The following is a 17,006-nucleotide window of genomic DNA, read 5'->3' on the forward strand; positions in this document are numbered from 1 at the left end:
CTGGGTCTATGTGCAGCCCGAGGTTGCTCTTAATGGAGGCCTTAATCTCAAAATGGCTTTACTTAGGCCCTTCAGGCCCTAGATGGAAGCCATGTAATTCACTCTGCCTTCACTGCCCCGTTAACAAAGATGGAAGATGTCCTCTTCCACCCAGGCTCCGGGGGACGCTGGGTGGGCCTGGCCAACCTACAGAAATAGCTGGTTGGGCACCACCTGCAGCCCCCCAACACTCCCCTCCCCCTCCTCTCCCCCTCCCCTCCCCCCTCCCCCACTAGCCTCTGGGAAGGGTCCGGAATCAGGAATCACTGGGTAGCTGCAAAGGCCAAAGGTCAGACAGGGGTTTCCTGCCTACCCCTGGGAACTTCCTGCGTCCCAATCCAACTCCTGCCTCTGCGATGAACACCACCCTGGAGGACCCCCTCCCCGCTGTCACCTACCCCCGACTCCATTACCCTGCCTGATGGGGGGATGGGTCCCCATGCCGCAGCCTTCACCCCGCTGTACCCCCCCACAGGCAGTGACAGTGATTATGTTGCTGCCCAGCCTTCTTTCCACCTTTTACCCCCTTCCCCCCCCAGCCCTCCCTCCTACCAGCCTTGACCCCATGGGACCAGGGGCTGTGTCCCAAAAACTGTCTCCCTAATACTCTGGGTCCCTTATGGCCAAGCCTGTGGCTGACACATCCAGCTTGGAGAGTTTTCCAGGAGCCCCTGGTTCCGGGGGAGGATGGACAGGAGGACACACCCAGAACGCTTTGCTCCTTGGTCCCCAAATTCCCTTCATGCCCACCTGGAGATGACCCACGGTGAAGTTCATCTCCCACCTATCTGTCACTGACTCACAGAGCCCCGAAGTAATGAATGCTCCCAGCAGGAAATGACAGTACAATGGCAAACCGTTTCTTACTCTTTGTGGCCCTGTGACAGGGACAGCACGCATACCCATCTCACAGAGGCGGAAACTGAGAAGAGGCAGGAGAAGCCCCTCACTCAGCTCGCTTGGGCCCAGCCTGCTCTCTCAGGTCCAAGTTCACTCCCACTTAGGCGGCTGCTCCCTGAGCACTTAGGAAGCACTTCTGTGAGCTGGGGCATCAGGCTGGCTGACAGCTTAGGGAGCCTGGGCTATTGCCATCCACGGATCAGCCAGCCCGCTCCCCCCAACCTTCGTGAAGCCCTGATATAAGTACCTACTGTAGGCCTGGCTCCCGGCCAAGCACTCCATCCGATTTAGCTCCCAATGTGGACACACATCTGCAGCCAGCCCGTGGCGGGGGGGGGGGGGGGGGGGGGGGGGGGGGGGGGGGGGCGGGGGGTAAGTCCGACTCTGTGAACGAACAGCCTGAGACCGGAAACTGTCCCTTCACCTCTCCGTGCCTCAGTTTCCTCCTCCGCACCACAGGGGCCAGGACGTGAGCCAATAGGTGGCTAGTGCCGACAATGGTGCTTGGCACGGAGCAAGGGCCAGGTGGAGAAACTGAGGCTTGGAGAGGCCGAGGAAGCCCCGGCACCCGGCTGGTGCTGCCCCGCCCCCCTGCGAGTGTCAGAAGTCCGGCAGTGCCCCGGCCCCTCCCTTCACAGCCAGGGTGGGAGTGTTGTGATAACCCACCGCCCCCACTTCCTCCTGGCCAGGAAGGAGCCAGGCAGAGGAAGCATTAAGAGGAGTAATATAAACACTCCCCCCTCCTCGGTGGCAGGGTGCAGAAGGGGCAGCGGCCGCCACCCAGAGCAAGCCGGCCAGCCGAGCGACGCCTGTGCACCCGGCAGCAGGCCCGGCCGAGATGGGGCTGGCGATGGAGCACGGAGGCGCCTATGCCCAGGCAGGGGGCAGCCCGAGGGGCTGCTGGTACTACCTGCGCTACTTTTTCCTCTTTGTCTCGCTCATCCAGTTCCTCATCATCCTGGGCCTCGTCCTCTTCATGATCTACGGCAACGTGCACGTGAGCACAGAATCCAACCTCCAGGCCACCGAGCGCCGGGCCGAGGGCCTGTACAGCCAGGTCATAAGGCTCACGGCCTCCGAGGCCAACCTGTCCAAGGAGCTCAACCTCACCACGCGCCACAAGGACTCCATCACGCAGTCGATGCTGAATGTCCGCCGGGAACTGGACCGCATCAACGCCAGCTTCCGCCAGTGCCAGGCTGACCGGGTAAGGCCCTGGGAAGTTCACATCCACTCATCTGAGCCTTGGCCCCCTCCCCCATGAGCCGGAGATGGTCACAGACTCAGTAGTTCATGTGAGGAGCCCATGTGGACGTGTTAGTACGAGTATATCCCACGCAAGCCCTGGGATATACATATACTAAAAGCAATGTCCTCATTATCTCTTTGGAGTTTAAGTTTCACCGGGCACCCTGAATGAATTGGCAGCAGCCCTGGGCCCATGACTTCGTGGGCGTGAAGTGCTCAGAATGTTCCAGCACACACCAGCTATGAATAAGAACTAGTTAAATAAACACTCAGAGCATTTGGTTCCTACTAAGAAGTATGAGCAGCTCTTATTTGCCTTATGCTGGCTATCCGCTCTAGAAATATCTCATTGCTATATCGCTGGAGGTAAGGGGCTCCAGACCCACTGTGGATGGGGAAATGGAAGCCAGAGAGAGGAAAGCCAGCTTTCTCCAAGGGGGTAGAAACAGGGAGCCCCAGGGAAATGTCCCCCCGGGGCACATGTGGGGGTCCAGCGGAGACCGCCACCTACTCGCACCCCCAGCTCAGGTCACATTTGCTTGACAATCTCTCCAATTGTCACACATCGCTTCCTCTGGGGAGGCCATGTGGCTGGGACCTCATTCCTCAGACCTCAGCAGAATGTGGGGTGAGAGATGGCAGAGCAGGGGGAGGGAAGTCTGGATGGGGACAGCCTCAGTTTCTCCCACAGGCTGGCTGGGGTGGGGGCTGTGGGGGCTGTGGAAGGAAGGGCCTCTGCTGGAGCCTCAGACCCCCCCAGCCCTCCCTACGGGACAGGCAAGATGTGCTCGGCCCCCCTCAGACCTGCCCAGAAAAGGTCTGTCTCCCTGTCTCAGGTCCCTTGGCAAGCTGGGTCTCCCCGAGGTCCCCAGGATGCAGTGAGTCCTCCCTCAGACCCCCCCGAATGTGGCAGGGCTGCGTATCCCCTCGAACCAGTCCCCCAGGCCTGGGCGGCCCCCCTCAGACTTCTCAGTCCCCCGGGGAATTGGCCCATTCGCATCCTCCAGGACGCGCACAACCATCGGGTCTGGAAGCTGTTGGCAATTCCAGGATCATAAGGTTTTAGACACTCACACGCACCCCGGGGTCCCAAACTCCCCCATCATAGAGTATTAGAAGCCTAAGAATCTGGATCTTGACAGCTAAAAATTTGAAAAACACAGCTTTTTTTTTTTTTTTTTTAATCTCCTTTGTGTTGATAAATGGCTGCGGGATGAAAGAGTTCAGGGTTTTCTCCAAGGATCCTGGGGTTTCCCTAGTCCCTGGAGGGGCGCCCTGAGGCTGGGGAGTATCCTCTGCCCCCACTCCCCCTCTCCATGGCAGCCCCAGGTGTCTGATGGTACTGGGTGAATCTTGGTCTTTCCTGATCCTGGCCGTGCTGAGAAACAGGATTTTTCTTAAATTCTCTGCTAGAGGAACTGCATTTCCGGTGCTGAGATCCTGGAAAAGAGAATTTAACTCAGTGATATATTTTTTAAAAATATGTTCGTCTCCCCTGCTTCTTACTTATTTGTTTATTTATTTACTTATTATTTGTATTTTATTTTATTTTATTTCAGAGAGAAAGAGCATGAGACGGGGAGAGAGAGAATCTTAAGCGGGTCCCGTGCTCAGCATGGAGCCCGACATAGGGCTCGATCCCACGGCCGTGAGATCACAGCCTGAGCTCTCTGCCACTCCTTGTCCTCATTCCTTTGGGGGCTGGCCCTATGCTAAGGGGGACCGAGGGCAAGGGAGAAATCATTCTGGAAGCTCAGTGACTTCTGTCTTCAGAAATGTTAGCCGCAGAAGAAGAAGATCTGTAGAAATCAAGAGTGGAGGCTAAACCAACTGAGCCACTCAGGCACCCCTAACTTTGTGATATTTTTAGGGTCTGTTCCATCCTGTTCCATGTCAAGGCAATGGGACCCTCGCCTGGCACATGGGGTCCAGATGCAGCACCCTGGGGTCCCCTTTTATCACTTCCTCCAACTAGAGAAAAACCTCTTTCTCATTTCATGTTTGAATCCAACTCATTTTGCTGAAACCTGCAGATCTTTCTCTTTCTGTGGCTAAGATTTCTGGAAACAGAAATCCATCATCCACCCATCCCCCTGAACCCCATTAGCATAGGGTCAGCTTCCAAAAGGACAGGACAAGAGGTGGCAGAAAACAAAACTTCCTGCATTCTTTATACGTTTACCTGTTATATTTCTGCAGAGGATTCTGTTCCTAAGTTTGGAAAGCACACCTTGTTACATGTAAAAACCTCCTTTAAAAACAGCTTTACTGATATATGATCCGTATGCTCTACAACTCACCCATTAAAAGAGTACCATTCTGGGGCACCTGGGTGGCTCATTCGGTTAAGCGCCCGACTTCAGCTCAGGTCATGATCTCAGGGTTCACGAGTTCAAGCCCTGCGTCGGGCTCTGTGCTAACAGCTCAGAGCCTGGAGCCTGCTTCGGACGGAGTCTGTGTCTCCCTCTCTCTCGGCCCCTCCCCCGTTCTCCCTCTGTCTCTTTCTCTCTCTCAAAAGTAAATAAACATTAAAAACATTCTTTTAAGTGTACATTTCAATAATTTCTAGTACCTTCACAGAGCTGTGCCAATCATGACAGTTGATTTTAGAATATTTTCATCACCCCAAAAAGATACCACCCCCCCCCCCGCCTCCATCCAGCCCCTGCCAACCACTAATCTGTTTCCTGTCTCTATGAATTTGCCTGTTCTGGACATTTTGTATAAATAGGATCAGACAACATGTGGCCTTTTGTGTCTGGCTTCTAACATTCGGCACGATGTTTTGAGGTTCACCCAAGCATGAATCAGTGCCCCATTCCTTTTGATGGCTGAGAAATATTCTGTTCTGTGGATGGACCACATTTCGTTCATTCCCCTGCTGACAGACACTTGGGTCGTTTCTGCCTTTGAGTGATTGTGATTAGTGCTGCTGTGAACATGGGTGTAGAAGCTTTTGTGTGGATGCGTATCAGTTTATCACAGGTCTACACGGAAGAGTGAAATTGCTGGGTCACGTGGTAATTCCATGTTTCACATTCTGAGGAACTGCTGGCCTGTTTTCCAAAGCCACTGCCCCAGTTTTACATTCCAACCAGTACCGTCTGGGGATTCTCCTTTCTCCACACCCTCACCAATGCGCGTTACTGCTCATTCTTGTTTTCCGTTTCATTTATAACCATCCTAATGGGTGTAAGGTGGCATCTCATGGTGGTTTTCATTTGCGTTTCCCTGTTGAGTAATAATGGTGAATATTTTTTTATGTGCCTGTTGACCACGAGTGTACCTTCTTTGGAGAAATTTTCAGATGCTTTGTCCATTTTTCGATTCAGTTATCTTTTTTTTTTTTTAATTTATTTCTAGGAGGGAGAGAGAGAGAGAGACAGCGTGAGCAGGGGAGGGTCAGAGAGAGAGGGAGACACAGAACCGAAAACAGGCTCCAGGCTCTGAGCTAGCTGTCAGCACAGAGCCCGACGTGGGGCTCAAACCCACAAACTGTGAGATCATGGCCCGAGCCAGAGTCGGGCACTCAACCGACTGAGCCACCCAGGCGCCCCTAAAAATTTTTTAAATAATAATTTTTTTTTAAAAGTCCTGAGCTGAGATCAAGAGTTAGACACCAAACCCACACTGAACCACCCAGGCACCCCTATTGTGAAAATATTTTTGAAAAGCAAATTAATGATAAAGCTAAAGATGGGGGCAGCAGTTCCCTCTGGGGAGAAGGAAGGGGGTGCAGGGGGTGGACAGGTGTGCCGTTGCGTGTGATATTGTGCTTTGCGGGCAGAGCGCGTGAAGGATTTGAAAATACAGACAGAGGACGGGGATATCTTAAGCGTCTGAAGGCCCTTCCTCCTACAGGTGACCATGGTATATGAATAAGGACACCATTGGGGCACCTGGGTGGCTCTGTCTCAGAAATAAATAAAATTAAATTTTTAAAAATTTTATTTATTTCTTTAAATGTTTTATTTATTTCTAGGAGAGAGAGAGAGAGAGACAGCGTGAGCAGGGGAGGGTCAGAGAGAGAGGGAGTCACAGACTCTGAAACAGGCTCCAGGCTCTGAGCTGGCAGTCAGCACAGAGCCCGACGCGGGGCTCGAACCCACGAACCGCGAGATCATGACCTAAGCAAAAGTCGGACGCTTAACCGACTAAGCCACCCAGGCGCCCCTAAAAATTTTTTTTTTAAAAAGAGTTTACTTTTATACATTCTGGGTACCTACTACCATCACCAGATACATGCTGTGCAAATATTTTCTCGCATCTACGGGTCGTCTTTTCCCTTTCTCTATCTTTTTTAACTGGGAGTATAATTGACATGCAGTGTTATATCAGTCTCAAGTATATAATATAGTGATTTGACAGTCTTTACCTTTTCTTGATGGAATCCTTTGAAGCACAAAAGTTTTTAATTTTGATGAAGTTCTGTTTACCTGTTTTGTTGGTGGTGGTGGTGGTGCTTTTGGTGTCACACCTAAGAAACCATTGCCAAATCCAAGGTCATGCAGTTAACACTTACGTTTTCTTCTAAAGACTTTTATAGTTTTAGGTCTTATGTTTGGGTCGTTGAGCCATTTTGAGTTAATTTTTGTATATGGTGTGAGGTAGGGATCCAAGTTCATTCCTTAACCAGTGGAGAAGCAGCTGCATCAACTCTATTTGTTGAAAAGACTTTCCCCCATGAATGATTTTGGCACCTATATTAATTTTCTTTTTTTTTTATTTTTTCTATTATTTTTAAAGTTTGTTTATTTATTCTGAGAGAGAAAGAGAGAGAAAGCAAGTGAGGGAGGGAAGAGAGAGAGGAAGGGAGAGAGAACCCCAAGCAGGCTCCACACTGTCAATGCAGACACCTAGGTGGAGCATGAACCCACCAACAGTGAGATCACGACCTGAGCTGAAACGAAGTGTCAGACACTTAAGTGGCTGAGCCACCCAGGTGGCCCATATCAGTTTTCTAGGGTCACCTTATTAGCAAAGTACCACACATCAGGTGGCTTAAACACTAGAAATCTATTTTTGCATGCACACAAGGTCAAGATGTGAGTTCTTTCCGAGGGTTAGGAGGGAAGATCTGTCCCAGGCCTTGTAGATAGCTGGCCACCTTCTCACTGTGTCTTCATGTCATCTTCCCTGTTTGCATTTCTGGGTGTCCAAATTTTCTCTTATAAGGACATTAGTCACATTGGATTAGGGCCCAGCTTAATGACCTGAGGTCATTAACATCAAGTTAACACCATATTAACCTCAAGACCCTGTCTCCAAAGACAGTCACATTCTGAGGTCATGCGGGTTAGGATTTCAACATATGAAAGAGAAGGCCAGAGTCCAGTTCATAACAGCAGCCTTGCCAAAAATTAGTTGGCCATGGGGCACTTGGGTGGCTTAGCTGGTTAAGTGTTGGACTTCAGCTCAGGTCATGATCTCTCAGTTTGGGAGGCTGAGCCCCACATCGGGCTCTCCACTGTCAACGCAGAGCCCACTTCAGATCCTCTGTCTCTCTCTCCCTCCCCCCTCCCCCGCTCATGCTTTCTCTCAAAAATAAATAAATAAATAAATATATTTAAAAAATTAGTTGGTGGGGCGCCTGGGTGGCTTAGTCGGTTAGGCGTCCGCCTTTCGCCTAGGTCATGATCTCGCAGTTCGTGGGTTCGAGCCCCGCGTCGGGCTCTGTGCTGACTGCCAGCTCAGAGCCTGGAGCCTATTTCGGAGTCTGTATCTCCCTCTCTCTCTGACCCTCTCCTGCTCACGCTGTCTCTGTCTCTCTCTCCTAGAAATAAATAAAAATATTTAAAAAAAAAATAATGAAAATTAAAAAAAATAAAAAATTAGTTGGCGGGGCGCATGGATGGCTCGGTCGGTTTAAGCATCTGACTCAGCTTGGGTCATGATCTCATGGTTCATGAGTTCGAGCCCTGCTTTGGGTGAGCCCTGCTTCTCTCTCTCTCTCCACCCTCCCCCCACTTTCTGTCTCCCTTTCTCTCTCCTTCTCTCTCTCTGCTCTCATGGGATTCTCTCTCTCTCTCCCCCTCCCTCACTTGCACCCTCTCTCCCTCAATAGAATAAAATAAAATATTAAAAAACAAAAAATAACTAGTTGGCCATAAATGTGAACTAATGTTTTCAAGGTTCATTCAATTGTAGCAGGTATGAGTGCTTCATTCCTTTTTATTGCCAAACAGTATAAACAACTTTTTTCTTTTTTAATTTTGAGAGAGAGAAGAGAGAGAAAGAACAGGAGCAGGGGGAGGGGCAGAGTGAAAATCCTGCACTGTCAGCCTGGAGCTCCACACGAGGCTCCAACTCATGAATGAACCACACGATCAGGACCTGAGCCAAAACCGAGTCAGACACTCAACTGACTGAACCCCTCAGGACCTCCCTTAACAACTTTTAAAGATCTGACCCGGGGCACCTGGGTGGCTCATTTGGTTGAGCATCCGACTTCGGCTCAGGTCATGATCTCACAGTCCATAGGTTCAATCCCCGCATCGGGCTCTGTGCTGACAGCTTGGAGCCTGAAGCTTCTTCGGATTCTGTGTCTCCCTCTCTCTCTGCCCCTCCCCCATTAGTGCTCGCTCGCTCTCTCACTCTCTCTCTCTCTGTAAAATAAATTTAAAAAATAATAAAGATCTGACCAGCATCCTCTATAAAGGACCTTGTGACCTGGGGCCACTCGGTGCGGGATCTGGGGCCCCCGGCGCAGAGGCTCTGTGCACCTCAGGAACAAGGGGACCCGCAGGGGCTGGACTGTGAGCTCTGCCCCGTGTCCCGTCTGCTCAGGTGACCCACATGAACAACGAGCGGTACATGGCGTCCATCATCGTGAGTGAGAGCCAGTGTCAAGAGCAACTGAAAGAGACCAACAAGAGCTGTGATGGTGAGTGTGGTCTGGGCGGGGGAGGAGCCAGGGCGCCAGAACCCCTCCCCCTCCCCCTTCCCGAGTTAACGAGCCTCCCCCCCCCCCCCAACCTGTAGCCTTGATCCAAATGCTGAACCAGAAGGCCAAGACGCTGGAGATGGAGCTGGCGAAGGAGAAGGAGGTGTGCGCCAAGGACAAGGAGGGGCTGGTGCTGAGCAGGCGGGTGGTGGAGGGGCAGCTGGCCCAGTGCGGCAAGGCCCGGGAGCAGCAGCAGCAGGAGTGCCAGCTGGCCGAGGAGCGCGTGCAGAAGGTGCAGAGCCTCTGCCTCCCGCTGGACAAGGACAAGTTCGAGATGGAGCTGCGGAGCCTCTGGAAAGACTCCATTATCCCGCGCACCCTGGACACCTTGGGCTACAACGTGTACCTTCCCCTCGGCTCAGAGCTGGCCTCCGTCCGGAGAATCTGCGACCACATGCCCACCCTCATGAGCAGCAAGGTGGAGGAGCTGGCCCGGAGCCTGCGGGCCGGCATCGAGCGCGTGGCCCGCGAGAACGCGGACATCCAGCGCCAGAAGCTGGCGGTCGAGGAGAGGCTGCGGGCCACTCAGGAGGCCAAGGAGAAGGTGGAGAAGGAGGCCCAGGCCCGAGAGGCCAAGCTCCAGGCCGACTGCACCCGGCAGAGCCAGCTAGCCCTGGAGGAGAAGACCGCTCTGCGGAAGGAGCGAGATGGCCTGGCCAAGGAGCTGGAGGAGAAGAAGCGGGAGGCAGAGCAGCTCAGATTGCAGCTGCTCATGAGAAACCCCGCCTTGGACACCTACCTCAAGGCCAAGGTGGGATGGGGGGCCCTGGTTGTGCCGGGGTGAGGTCCGTGCTGGTGGGGATGTTGAACTCGGGTTCGAGGTGAGCCTCCCCGTCGGTTTAGTCTCGGTCGGTTTAGTTAGGACTCACTCGAGAGTCTCAGTGACATAGGGTTGGGGTGGAGTTAGGAATTTGGAATGACCTTGAGAAATGATTCAGGATGGGGGTTGAGTTTAGGGCGGCTGGGGGGCCTCAAACTGGGTGCAGGGGGAGGACTGGGGATTCATGGGGGGGTTGGCATCAAGGTTGGGAGGTGTCTGAGTTGAAGGATGGGCGAAGGGTTAGGTTGGGAGTTAGAGACTGAAGGTTAAGGCAGGTCTGGAGGAACGAAGCCTTGATGTGGAGATAGAGCTTGTGTTTGGGTCAAGGTGAGTTCCAGTGACCGCTGTGTTCAGAGTTGGTTTGGGTCAAAGTTGGGGTTCCATCAAAGACTTCATTAGTCTTAGAATTGGTAGAATGGGGGTCAGGCTGGATTTGCATTGCAGGGAAAGGTTAAAAGTTAAGTCAGGGGTCCCATGCGGGGCGGCCAATGGGTCTCGCATTGGGTGAGGGGTGAATACCAGATGTCCGTGGCTTTGGGGTTGCATTCAGTTGAAGCACCACAGGTGGAATGGAATCTCAGGTGAGTGTAGGTGGCTGGTGGGGCTGGTTGGGGTTCCAGGGAGAGGCTGGGGTCTAAGGTTGAGTTGGGGTGCGTGTGGCATTGGGAAGCCATGATAGAGCCCAGGGCTGGGTTGGGGCCATGGCATTGAGGGCAGATTTTTCATAGCGACTGGGTCTAAGAGATGGGTTGGCGTCAGAGTTGGATGTAAAGGTCTGGTTGGATTGAGTTTGTCATTAGGATTGGGTTTAGATCAGGGTCTGAGTCTAAGGAAGGTTCTGTTTTCATGTTGGGCTTGGATCTTAGGTGATTGGGTTTAGAGCTGGGTTTGGATTTCGAGTTTGGAGAGATTGGCTCTGGGCTGTTGGAAGGGTGGCAGTTGATTTACAGAGTGGGTGGGATTCAGCCGAGAGCGGGGGCTGGCTTGGGGGTTGGGTGGATGGACTCAGTTGAGGTCATAGATTGGGATCGGGTTGGCACTGAGACAATAACAGTGACTGTGGCAGGCCCCAGAGGGGTGTCTGGGGGGCTTCTGGGGGAAGCCGGTCCCTGGAGTTCCCAGTCACTTGAGTGCAGGTTTGTGCAGGTGATTGGACATCCAGAGATGTGGGTGTCCTTCTCTGGCATCTGTTTCCCCGCTCTGGAGGGAACCTAACTCCAGGTGTGCAAGGGCATGGAGGGACAGGAGCCTCCCTGGCACTCCGGTTCAGGGGCCCTGGCTTCTGCCAAACTTCCTCTGTCTTTCTTCCCACAGACGCAGATACCTGTACTGAGACCTGTGGGCCCTGCCTCCAACCTCCCGCCCATCAGTAAGTGACAGAAGGCAGAGCCGGGAAGGGCGTGGGGTGGTCCTTCCCACTTCTTATCCCATCTCAGCCCTGCTCTCGGGGCTGCCAGCCCATCCTTAGTCTGGGCAGTTGGTTGAACCTGACCCCTTCCTCTCGTGGCAGATCCAGCTGGCCTAGAGGAATTCAAGAGAAGGATCCTGGAGTCCCAGAGGCTTTCTGCAGGGGCTGTAGCCCCATCCAGGTGAGGTACTGGGCAGACTGGGATGGTTTGGTCTCAGGGCTTCAGAGGAGGATGAGAATGGGACTAGGGGTCCTCACACTTGCTGCTTCCTTAATTGAGCGCCTTCTGTATACCAGGTAACACAGCCAGGGAGTGGCAGAGCTGGGTCACAAACCCAGGCTGTTGGACTCCAGGCAGGCAAGGGAAGGCCTCAGTGAGGATGGGGCTGAGCTGGTTTGGGGGCAGGCAGAAGGTACAGTGTTCCAGGCGACATCTTGAAGAGCCAGGGTCAAGGCTCAGAGACCAGACTAGGGTGGGGAGGGAGGCTCAAGCTGAGGAAGGGAGGAGGGAGAGCAAGGTCAGGAAAAGGTTCCCAAGCCTCTCACCCCACCTCTCTGAGCCTCTCTTTCTATCTTGGCAAAAACGGAGGTCTCCGAAATCAAGGGCATGGAAACTCTCTGCTGTTTGCCACAGGGGCACGTCAGGGCACCCCGCACACTCCCAGGTCAGAGCCTGATGCCCGTGCGGCCCTCTCCGCCCCCTGGACCACAGTCTGTGCATCATGGGGAAGGTGACTCAGGCCACCGCCCCAGAAACATCCTGTGCTTGCTCCCAGGTGGTGACCATGCTTCCGGTCAGGACCACATCGCTGACCAAGGAGTCAGTGACTGGCATTGCCGTTCCCAGTTTAGGACCCGGGGCTCAGAGGGACCCCTGGGAGTCTAAGTCAGATCCTCCCTCTGACCCCAACCCTGCGCCTTCCCATCTTCCTGTAGATCTGCCAACAGGCTATTGACAACAGGCTCTATTTCAGCCTCAGGCTATTAAATGCAGGCCTTGGGGACAAACAGACTTCCAGGTCTGTAGTCAAATCCCGGGGCTCCTCTGCATCCAGCTCCATGTCCACTATGCCTTTTCTTACATACCCCCTCTGATGGGGAGCTCACCTTCTTGCAGAACTTGCCCCTTTGCTCTGGGCAGCTCCATCGGGGAGAAATCCCTTAGCCTCAGGCAGCCCACAGAACGGAAGAACTGGAGAGAAGACCTTGCTCCGAGCAGTTTTCCTCTCTCCATCTTGGCCGAAAGCCATCATGGCAAGGAAGGAGGTTCTATTATTATCCCCACTTCTCAGAGGAGGGAACTGAGGCCCCAGGGAAGTGACCAGCGGGGTCACGTGTCCGTGAGTCAGGGCCAGAGCCAGGCCCCAGGCCCAAGCCTGTCCCCACTGAGAAAGGGGAAGCTCTTGACATTGTTTACCCCAAAAGACATCTCCCCTGCAGAGAAAACAATGAGTACTTAAGTGGGGGCCCCTCCTGCTTCTTTCTGCCGGGTCTCAGGAAGGGCTTTTGGTTCTCTGGGCTCCAGCCTTGATTTGCCTTCCCCTGAGAAAGAGGCCATCAGCTCTGGATTGGGAGTCCTAGGGAGGCCAGGCCCATCTGAATGCTAATGTTTATTTATATTTGAGAGAGAGAAAGATAGACAGAACATGAGCTGGGGAGGAGCAGAGAGAAAGGGAGACATAGAATCCAAAGCAGGCTCCAGGCTCCAAGCTGTCAGCACAGAGCCTGACGCGTGGCTCAAACCCACAAACCGTGAGTTCATGACCTGAGTCAAAGTCAGATGCTTAACCTTAACTGACTGAGCCACCCAGGCATCCCCATCATTAAGGCACTAGTTTTCCTTTTTACCTGATGAAACTGTGTCCTTTGGGTATCAGTGTATGTACACACACACACACACACACACACAGAGTTGATGTAAAAACAAGTGAGTAAATATTGGTGTAGGGGCCAGGGGGCTGGATAATGCAAAAGTTGCCGTGTGGAAGGCTGAAGATGGGAGTCCAGCCCTGGCTCTGAGCCGGGCACGTGGCGCGTGTCACTCACGTTCATTGCCATGACTACTGTGATTTGTTTCATTTATTCAACCCGTATGCCTTGAGCAGCTGCTGGGTGACGAGGACACCAGGAGGGACAAGGCACAGAAGCCCCCCCTCCTGTGGGGCTCACAGTCTAGGGCTGGAGACGGATGGTGAACCTGATGAGTGAGCCATTGCCGTAGGGTCCCTTGGCGATGGGCGAGGCAGAAAAGGGACGAGGCAGTGTGAGGAGGTTAGAATTTGCCACAGGAGGGGGCACCCGGGGGGCTCAGTCAGTTAAGCATTTGACTCTTGATTTTGGCCCCAAGTCATGATCTCACGGTTCGTGGGCTCAAGTCCCGCATCAGGCTCTGAGCTGACAGTGCGGAGCCTGCTTGGGATGCTCTCCCTCGCTTTCTCTCTCTGCCCGTCCCCTATGCGTGCTCTCTCTCTCTCTTGCTCTCTCTCAAAATAAGTAAACAAACCTTGGGGCGCCTGGGTGGCTTAGTCGGTTAAGCGTCCGACTTTCACTTGGGTCATGATCTCACGGTTCGTGGGTTCGAGCCCCGCGTCGGGCTCTGTGCTGACTGCCGGCTCTGTGATGACTGCCGGCTCGGAGCCTGGAGCCTGTTTCAGTCTGTGACTCCCTCTCTCTCTGACCCTCCCCTGCTCACGCTGTCTCTCTCTCTCTGTCTCTCCTAGAAGTGAATAAAACATTAAAAAAAAAAAAATAAGTAAACAAACCTTAAAAAAAATTAAAGAATTTTCCGCAGGACGCCAGGCAGCCTCCTCTGCCCTGCGTGAGGGTGACCTTTGGGCCAAGAACTGGAGAGGTGAGGGAGGAGGCATGGAGAGCCCGGCATCCCTGAAAGGGTGAGCCAGGCAGAGGGCACAGCCTGTGCAAAGGCCCTGAGACAGGACCGACTGTGCCTGGTGAGGCTCGAGCAGAGCCATCTGGGGGGTGAGGAGGAGCTGAGGAGGGGCGGGGGCACGGACCAGGCAGGGCCCTGTGGCTGCAGTGAGAACTTCGGGAGCCTCGGCACGGCAGTGAGCAGAGAAGGACTCCGGTGCTCACAGGCACCCCCTGGTCACGGTTGAGGGGTGAAGGGCGGCAGCCAGGGACCAGGGCGAAGGCAACTGCACTGGTCCAGACAAGCGATGATGGGGGGGCGGTCAGGAGCCTCAGTCTCTGAAAAATGCCCGGGGCCCACCCTCCCTTGCAGGCTGGCGGGCAGGAGTGGGTGAAAAGCAAATGTCAGGGCTGAATCCTGGTCAAGCGGGAGCCGGGCGGGGGGTGGGGGTGGGGGCAGAGGCAGCCAAGGAACGTGAGGCTGCTGGGGCCCCAGGGAAGAGCCAGGGAAGGAAGGGAGGGGGCCAGCGGAAGCAGGACTTGGCTGGGGCCCCCTCGTCCCCGACCAGGAAACAGCCTCTGAGCTAACCCCTGACCCCTCACGAGAAGCTCACTGAGGCCAAGGAGGGGGAAGGGCATCCAGACAGCAGCTGCCAAGGCAGCTGGGGAGGGGTGAAGTGACGGCTCTTGAAGTTTCTGATGAGGGGGACTGATGCGGACGGAGTGGGTGGAGCCTTGAATGCCAGGTAGAAAGGATCTGGCTCTGTCTTCTTGCGGGCACTGGGGAGCCAGGGAGAGTGTGGGAGTGGGGGCCGGCTCACTGGAAAAACCTTCCCGAGAATGAGTAAATCGCCAGCCTGGGGGCATGTCTATGGAGACAAAGGAGGGAGATTGAGACCCTGTCTGAGGGGTGAGGGGTGCAGACAGGGCCTTTGAGGGTCCCCAGGGCCTTAGGGAGCAAAGGTCAAAGTCAGGCAGGAGCCAGGAGCACAGAAGGTGACCTCTCCAAGCCGGTGTCTTCATCTGTCTAACAAGGGGGCCCACATCTCAGTCCCGTGCTCTCAGTTTCAGCAGTAGGAGTCTGATGGGAAGGCTGAACCCTAAAAGGAGCTGGAGAGTCCTTAGGTGCAAGAACCCGCCTGGGGGGGGGGGGCGCCCCAGACAAGCTGTGTCCTTCTGTCTGTCTGACTATTGTGTCACCATCTCCTTCCTTAGTGGCTGAGGAGGCCCAGGCCCTGAGGACCGAGGCGTGGCCCCGACTGGCCAGTCTGCGCACGCCGCACCAGCCGGCAGCCAGGGACCTCCAAACGCACACCAGAGTGGGTGCCCCTCGGCCTGCACCCCACGCTCGCCCGCCCTCCCCCACCCCCACCCCCCACGGCCTCCGCTGCTCCCCCGCCGGCCCACACCTGCACCACGCAGTCCCTCCCTCTCCCGTGGACACTGCAGGGCCGTCACCGACCCGCGCGGCCACCACACGCAGATGTAGCAGTGACGTCACACACAGACGAGCCAATGACGTCCCACAGAACCGTGGCGGCGATGTCACCCAGACAGCGTGAGAACACCGCACGCAGATGGAGCGCGGGCAGCACACACGGGCTTTCCGGCCCGCCCTCGCGCAATGTCACACCCCTGCAATGCACCCGGGTCTTAGCACGTGCAGCGTCCCACCGGTCTGCGCGCCCCTGTGTCCCCACTGCACTGCCCTCCAATTTTCCTGTCTCCTGACCCTCCCTCACCCCCAGTGTGCCAGGGCCTAGGGAGGGGACAACATTAGCCTCCGTTCCCTGCAGAGTCCCGTTTCCCTTCCCAGGCAGCACCGGGTGGTCCCAGAGCTGTCCCTCAGTCCCTCTCCCCCCATACCCGGCCCCCCTGTGGCCCATATAAGTATGTTAGTGGCACTAAATAAGTATTATTGAATCCTTTCAAAGACTCCAGAGTGGTGATTTCTGCTTCGAAAAGGTACCCCCTGGGGCACCTGGGTGGCTCAGTCGGTTGAGCGGCTGACTTGGCTCAGGTTGTGATCTCCCAGTTTGGGAGTTCGAGCCCGGCGTTGGGCTCTGTGCTGACAGCTCGGATCCTGGAGCCTCCTTTGGATTCTGTGTCTCTTTCTCTTTGCCCCTCCACTGCTCACACTCTGTCTGTCTCTCAAAAATAAAAACATTTAAAAATTAAAAAAAAAAAAAGAAAGAAAAATTACCCCCTGGCAACAAGGGAGAAAAGACTGAAAGCTGGAGATACCCCTCCCCTCGAACCCTCTACACTTCCACACCCCACCCCGGGCCCAAGGCCAGAAGAGCCCACAAACCAGAGCCAGCCTGGGGGCACACCAGATCCCCTCAAGGTGGAGGCATCTCTGTGTGTGAGGTGAAATGGCAAAAATCATCATCAGTAAGGGTTTCGTGAAAGGGCCAAGGAGGCCCATGCTGTGACAGCATTGTTGCCAATTTAGTGTCTTTAAAATAGCAGATATTTAAAAAGCGGGTCCTTAAAACCCAGATTACCTATGTGTAGCTTTCCTCTTCCTAAGATTTGCAAAGATTCCACCCCCCTACCCCCCCCCCCCGCCAGGTACTGACAATCGCTGAGGCACCACCGCCTGTCCCAAAGTGCAGGAACACCTCCTCTCCAAAGCGGTTCCAGGAACAGTTGCACGTAAGTCTCAGGCCATTTTTTGTTTTTTGTTTTGTTGTGAGAGGATGTCAGAAAGGGCACCAGTGTCCACTTTAGGAGCACTTCAACACCCTGATTACTAAATCTGTGGGGAAAACAGGGAA

General features: G+C 54.4%; 1 protein-coding gene across 1 annotated transcript; it reads left to right on the forward strand.

The window, feature by feature from the left end:
- The first annotated feature begins 1,688 nt into the window (after positions 1–1,688).
- Positions 1,689–16,154, forward strand: LOC120239162 (plasmalemma vesicle associated protein). The gene is made up of 6 exons (XM_039243284.1): positions 1,689–2,146; positions 8,974–9,070; positions 9,169–9,881; positions 11,265–11,319; positions 11,461–11,539; positions 15,442–16,154. Exons 1-6 carry the CDS (start codon positions 1,778–1,780, stop codon positions 15,446–15,448), a joined length of 1,320 nt encoding a protein of 439 aa, XP_039099215.1. The 5' UTR covers positions 1,689–1,777; the 3' UTR covers positions 15,449–16,154.
- The last annotated feature ends 852 nt before the right edge of the window (positions 16,155–17,006 follow it).

Source organism: Hyaena hyaena, unplaced genomic scaffold (assembly GCF_003009895.1).
Source record: "Hyaena hyaena isolate Hyena2069 unplaced genomic scaffold, ASM300989v1 scaffold_227, whole genome shotgun sequence".
NCBI lineage: Eukaryota > Metazoa > Chordata > Mammalia > Carnivora > Hyaenidae > Hyaena > Hyaena hyaena.